Source organism: Ahaetulla prasina, chromosome 12 (genome assembly GCF_028640845.1).
Source record: "Ahaetulla prasina isolate Xishuangbanna chromosome 12, ASM2864084v1, whole genome shotgun sequence".
In the NCBI taxonomy this organism is placed as follows: domain Eukaryota; kingdom Metazoa; phylum Chordata; class Lepidosauria; order Squamata; family Colubridae; genus Ahaetulla; species Ahaetulla prasina.
The window spans coordinates 8,756,419-8,762,418 of record NC_080550.1 but is presented as its reverse complement, the minus strand read 5'-3'; the positions used below and the strand labels follow the sequence as shown (position 1 = coordinate 8,762,418).

Here is a 6,000-nt window from a genome sequence, read left to right as displayed (position 1 = left end):
ACTTGGTCCCCAACACCAATAAGACCAAGGAGCTTATAGTGGACTATAGAAGGAATAGATCCAACATCCAGCCCTTGCTTATCAATGGAGACCAAGCGGAGCAAGTGGCCAGTTTTAAGTTTCTGGGTGTTGTCATAAAAGCACCTGGGGTGCTCACATTGCAGTACTGGTCAAAAGGGCTCAGTAGAGATTATACTACCTGAGACTTCTCAGGAAACAACAACTGAATGAAAAACTGCTGGTGACCTTCTACCACTGCACCGTAGAGAGTATTTCAACTTCCTGTGCCTGTGTATGGTTTGCCAATTGCACAATGGCAGGTAGGACAGCACTCCAGATAATCAACGTCGTTGCCCAAAGGATCGTTGGTTGCCCTCTCCCCTCTTTGGAAGAGCTTTATAGCTCTCGCTGCCTTAGGAAAATTCAAAACATTCTTAAAGATCCATCTCATCCTGGGCACCCTTTTTTTTTTTTTTGAACTATTACCATCTGGCAGACGGTACAGGACAATACAAACAAGGACTAATAGGCTGAAAAATAGCTTCTATCCCAGGGCAGTAACCATATTGAATTCTATGGTATAGTGCGATATCGGGTTTTCAATTTCAATTATATAGAATGTAAAGGATTTATGTTTGTGTTTTTATTTTTATAGTTATAATGTACACCGAAGACGGCATTTAATTTTGCTGTACCGTGTGCAATGAACTAAACTAAACTAAACTAAACTAAACTAAACTAAACTAAACTAAACTAAACTAAACTAAACTAAACTAAACTATAGTTGCCTTTTGGAAAAGCACTTTTGGGACAACCATGACCTGGATGATTAATATAAAGCTGGCAAAAACTTCAACTGTTCTAAGCAGAAAAAAAGAAGAATAGCTGAATTTTGCAATTTGTTTAACTTGTGTTTTGCTTTGTAAAATTTAGGCAAGCAAACCTTTCAGGTTCCAAGAAAGAAATTTAGTTCACAGTCTTTTTGAGTTTAGAAACTTGATGGCAATTGTCTTTAGGATGCTGGGAAGAAAAACGGAAGGCTTACTCATTACCCGTTCAAAGGTTTTGGTGACTACTCACCTTTGCAATGATTTTCATCCCATGGATATGCACAGTTCTGAACGCCATTGCAAACCAAGGAATTATTGATGCACATGTTGCTATGACAGAAATAAGCACTACCTAAACAGGGAGCTGAGAGAAACAGAGGAGAAAAATAAATAAAGATTACACAAATTTCAGGTATTCCTTAAAATATATTTTCAGTACATAAATTTCTTCAAAGTTTCATTAGATTTTAGGTAAAAATAGAGCAGCATATTTAGCGATGGTGATGGTAGCCTAGTGGTGAAGTCACTCGCCTCCCATTCGAAAGTTTGAGAGTTCAATCCTAGGAGGCAGCAGATATTTTTCTTCTAGGACACTAAGAAAAAAAATCTGCTATGAACTTCTCAGGGCATCAGGAAGGGCATCCAGTCAGTAAATGCTCAGCTTCATCCAGTCACCCCAATTCTACCCCAAATAATTAAGGGATTACAAGTTCATAAAAAGGGAGTTTCAAAGTAACATATTTAGAATATTTGTAGAAAATGGCCAGCTTGAGGGAGGGGTCAAATGTGTCATCAGTCATGAGTCCCTGCACGTCCACAAATGATCTAAATCCAGCCAAGCTTGAATGCTATAATTCCTGCTCATTTCTCTTGACGGTTAGTAGCTCAGATTGTTGTAGAGCGCTTAAGCTGCAATAAATCTTTATATTCATTTGAATCTGAATCTTCTGATTTCCCTGGTGCTTGACAATATTTTTTTATAGATTTGGCTATCCCTGTCACATCCTTGCACCCTATTAAAAGTCTATTGACAGATTTATTTTTCCTCAGTAAAACAGGGACTAAGTGTTTTCACGATTATGATATAGTAAATCAACTTGGTGAGAAATTGCTCTCCTGTAATCATTTCTTAGGGAAAGCGATGGCTCAGTGGCTAAAATGCTGAGCTTGTCGATCGAAAGGTCGGCAATTCAGCCGTTCGAATCCCTAGGGCCGCATAACTGGGTGAGCTCCCGTGACTTGTCCCAGCTTCTGCCAACCTAGCAGTTCGAAAGCAGGTAAAAAATGCAAGTAGAAAAATAGGGACCATTTTTGGTGGGAAGGAAACAGCATTCCGTGCGCCTTTGCCGTTGAGTCATGCTGGCCACATGACCACGGAGATGTCTTCAGACAGCGCTGGCTCTTCAGCTTTAAAACAGAGATGAGCACCGCCCCCTAGAGTCGGGAATGACTAGCACACATATGTGCCAGGGGAACCTTTACCTTTAACCATTTCTTTCCAAGTTTCTATCTTTGCGCGATCTGTGTTTTTAATTATGAGCCATCCTCTATGGATTGTGAGTACAGCAATAAGATGATTATGCCACCAAGTTACCAGAAAAGATGCAGATATCATTTCAGATTTAATTATAGTTCTTGTTCCCTGCTACTGTTCTTAGTCTAATGTACAGAGCCTTAATTAAAGGCAACGATGACTCCAAAGCTTAATATTAGAGAAGGTTCTTCTAAGTAGGCTCATCTCAAAGTATGTTAGAAAGGAGAAAAGAACAAAACCTTCCAGCATGTCTTACACAATCACACTCTCTTTCCCAACTGAAGGCTTCAGGATATACTTACGATCCATAAAGGAGGTGAAGAGCATCTGAAACCGGCTTAACCGACTCCCTTCGTCCGCCCACATGCGTATCACCCCAGTTCCTGTTTGAAGCATCACGTCATTAGCCACGGTGCTGCAAAACTTGGCTTTCAGGTTCTCAATGGAACTGCTTCCATCATAGACAGCCACAAAGTTTCTCTTGCATTCGTTGGAGTGTTCCATTTGATAGTCCAGAAATCTCAAATAGATCTAAGGAACGTTACAAGAAAACAGTTTTTAAAGAAAGGAAGGAATCATTCAACATCACAAAGTCCAATGGGAAAACATTGCTTTTTATTAGGAGGGGGAGAATAAACAGAGTAATAGAACAGAATAACGGAGTTGGAAGGGACCTTGGAGGTCTTCTAGTCCAACCCCCTGCTCAAGCAGGAAACCCTATACTATTTCATGCAAATGGCTGTCCGGTGTCTTTATAAAAACCTCCAGTGTTGGAGCAATTACAATTTCTGGAGGCAAGTCGTTCCACTGCTTTTACTGTTCTGTCAGGAAATTTCTCCTTAGTTCTAGGTTGGATCTTTTTCTTGATTAGTTTCCACCTGTTGCTTCTTGTCCTGCCTTCAGGTGCTTTGGAGAATAGCTTGACTCCCTCTTCTTTGGGGCAACCTCTTAGAAATTAGAACACTCCTATCATGTCACCCCTTTTCATTAGACTAGACCTGTGATGGCGAACCTATGGCATCCATGCCAGAGCCTTCTCTGTGGGAATGTGCACCGTCGCCAGCTGCTCTTCTGGGTTCCACCACGTGCATGCACGCCCACCAGCTGGTCTTTGGTGCAAAGACCAGCTGGCCGACGCCCATGCGCGTGCCGGAACCCGAAAGTGCATCTGTCTGCCACGCGCATGCGCACCAGCCAGCTGCTCTTTTCCAGGTTCTGTGCTCTGGTGCGCTCCAGTTTCGGTACTTAGTGCTGAAAAAGTTAACTGTTTCAACTCCTACCCTCAAAACAACGCTACACAGCACTGCACACCAGAACAACTAGACACAAGAACAGTTTTTCCCCGAACGCCATCACTCTGCTAAACAAATAATTCCCTCAACACTGTCAAACTATTTACTAATTCTGCACTACTATTAATCTTCTCATCGTTCCCATCACCCATCTCCTCCCACTTATGATTGTATGACTGTAACCTTGTTGCTTGTATCCTTATGATTTATATTGACTGTTTCCTAATATGATTGGATTGCTTATTTATTCCCTACGACTATCATTAAGTGTTGTACCTTATGATTCTTGATGAACGTATCTTTTTTTTTATGCACACTGAGAGCGAATGCACCAAGACAAATTCCTTATACGTCCAATCACACTTGGCCAATAAAGAATTCTATTCTATTCTATTCTATTCTATTCTATTCTATTCTATTCTATTCTATTCTATTCTATTCTATTCTTACTCCTACTCCTACTCCTACTCCTACTCTACCCTACTCCTACTCTATTCTACTCCTATTCCTACTCTACTCTACTTTACTACTTCTATTCTATTCTATTCTATTCTATTCCATTCTATTCTATTCTATTCTATTCTATTCTATTCCATTCCATTCTATTCTATTCTAACCATCACTGGACAAGACATATCCAATCCCCGCAACACTTCTTCCTATGTTTTGGGCTTCAGTCCCCTAATCATCGTTGTTGCTCTTCTCTGCACTCTGAAGTTTCATTCAGATACAAGGAATAGATGCACAGCTTGTGTGTGTGTGTGTTTGGGTGTACAAGTTGCCATTTCTAATCACCGCTTTCCCTCATGCATAAAGCTAAAATAATCACATGTTCCAAAACAATTCCCCTCTTAAATAGATTTTATACTTTTTCTAGGGCAGAGAGGGACAAAAAAATCAATTTGATTGCAACAGAAAATGGAGCTTTCCTTGAAGAACAGAAGCAAATCCTTGTATCTTTTCCTCCCTTCCCCAACAAGCTTGATTAAACTGCAAAGCAATTTATTTCCCCTTCCTCTGGAAATTAAGTCTGCATTGCTAAGGTGCTATAATTGAAATAGCAAAGAGACCTTATGTAACTCTCTATTCATTACATAGAATTCCTTGTCGAACTCCCAAAATTAAAGGGAACACTCATAAACATAAAAAGAATTTTGTGAGAAGAAAGAAGACACGATCAGGCTGGCATTTGGTATGTTTCTACCGTAGAAGGAGGCAAACTGTCATTCAGGCATAAAGGACATTTTTTTTTCTCCACCTGCAAACTGGGATGATGTCTGATTAATATGATTCTGTCTTGATAGATGCATTCCATGATTTTATCAGTTTTATCAGGTAGAAGATAGGTCAACAATTCCTATACAGACAGATGTTCACAGGTGTACCTTGTTTGAACATGATTCACTTTATTGTGCTTTGCAAATATTGTGATCTTTTACAAGACACTCCAAGGCGATCCAACCGGTCAGTCCTAGAGGAGATCAACCCTGGCTGCTCTTTAGAAGGCCAGATCCTGAAAAGGAAACTGAAATACTTTGGCCACCTAATGAAAAGGAAGGACTCACTGGAGAAGAGCCTCATGCTGGGAACGATGGAGGGCAAAGGAAGAAGGGGACGGCAGAGAACGAGGTGGCTGGATAGACTCACTGAAGCAATCGGCGTGAGCTTAAATGGACTCTGGAGGATGGTAGCGGATAGGAAGGCCTGGAGGAACGTTGTCCATGGGGTCGCGATGGGTCGGATACGACTTCGCAACTAACAACCACAAGACCTTCCCCCTAGCAAAAGGATTGCAATCACTGAAGGCTCAAATCATAATCTGGCATTTTGTAGCAATAAAGGGTGGCTCAGTAGCTAAGTGGCTAAGACGAAAGGTCGGCAGTTCTGCGGTTCGAATCCCTAGTGCTGCATAATGGGGTGAGCTCCCGTTACTTGTCTCAGCTTCTGCCAACCTAGCAGTTCGAAAGCAGATAAAAAATGCAAGTAGAAAAATAGGGACCACATTTGGTGGGAAGGTAACAGTGTTCCTTCCGTGCGCCTTTGGCATTTAGTCATGCTGGCCACATGACCACGGAGACGTCTTCGGACAGTGCTGACTCTTCGGCTTTGAAATGGAGATGAGCACCGCCCCCTAGAGTCGGGAACGACTAGCACATATGCGCGAGGGGAACCTTTTCCTTTACCTTTAGCAATAAAGTATTTATTAATTAAGGGTGTACATTGTTTTTTTCCAGACCTAATGCTATATCGCATGCTTAGCGGACTACAGTATAGTGTAAGCACGCTTTGATATGTACTGGGAAACCACTCAAAATTGTGTGATTTGTTTATTGTGATATTCTGG

The 6,000-nt window shown here is 41.2% G+C and overlaps 1 protein-coding gene across 1 annotated transcript in view; it reads right to left on the bottom strand.

Moving 5' to 3' along the window:
• The window catches only part of LOC131183967 (neuropilin and tolloid-like protein 2), a 40,626-nt gene that overhangs the window by 2,041 nt on the left and 32,585 nt on the right, over nucleotides 1–6,000 (bottom strand). The window contains exons 7-8 of the mRNA XM_058154777.1: nucleotides 2,667–2,895; nucleotides 1,081–1,194 (exon numbers count right to left, since the gene is read on the bottom strand). Coding sequence (XP_058010760.1) covers nucleotides 1,081–1,194; nucleotides 2,667–2,895 — 343 coding nt within the window. The remainder of the gene's footprint in view (nucleotides 1–1,080; nucleotides 1,195–2,666; nucleotides 2,896–6,000) is intronic.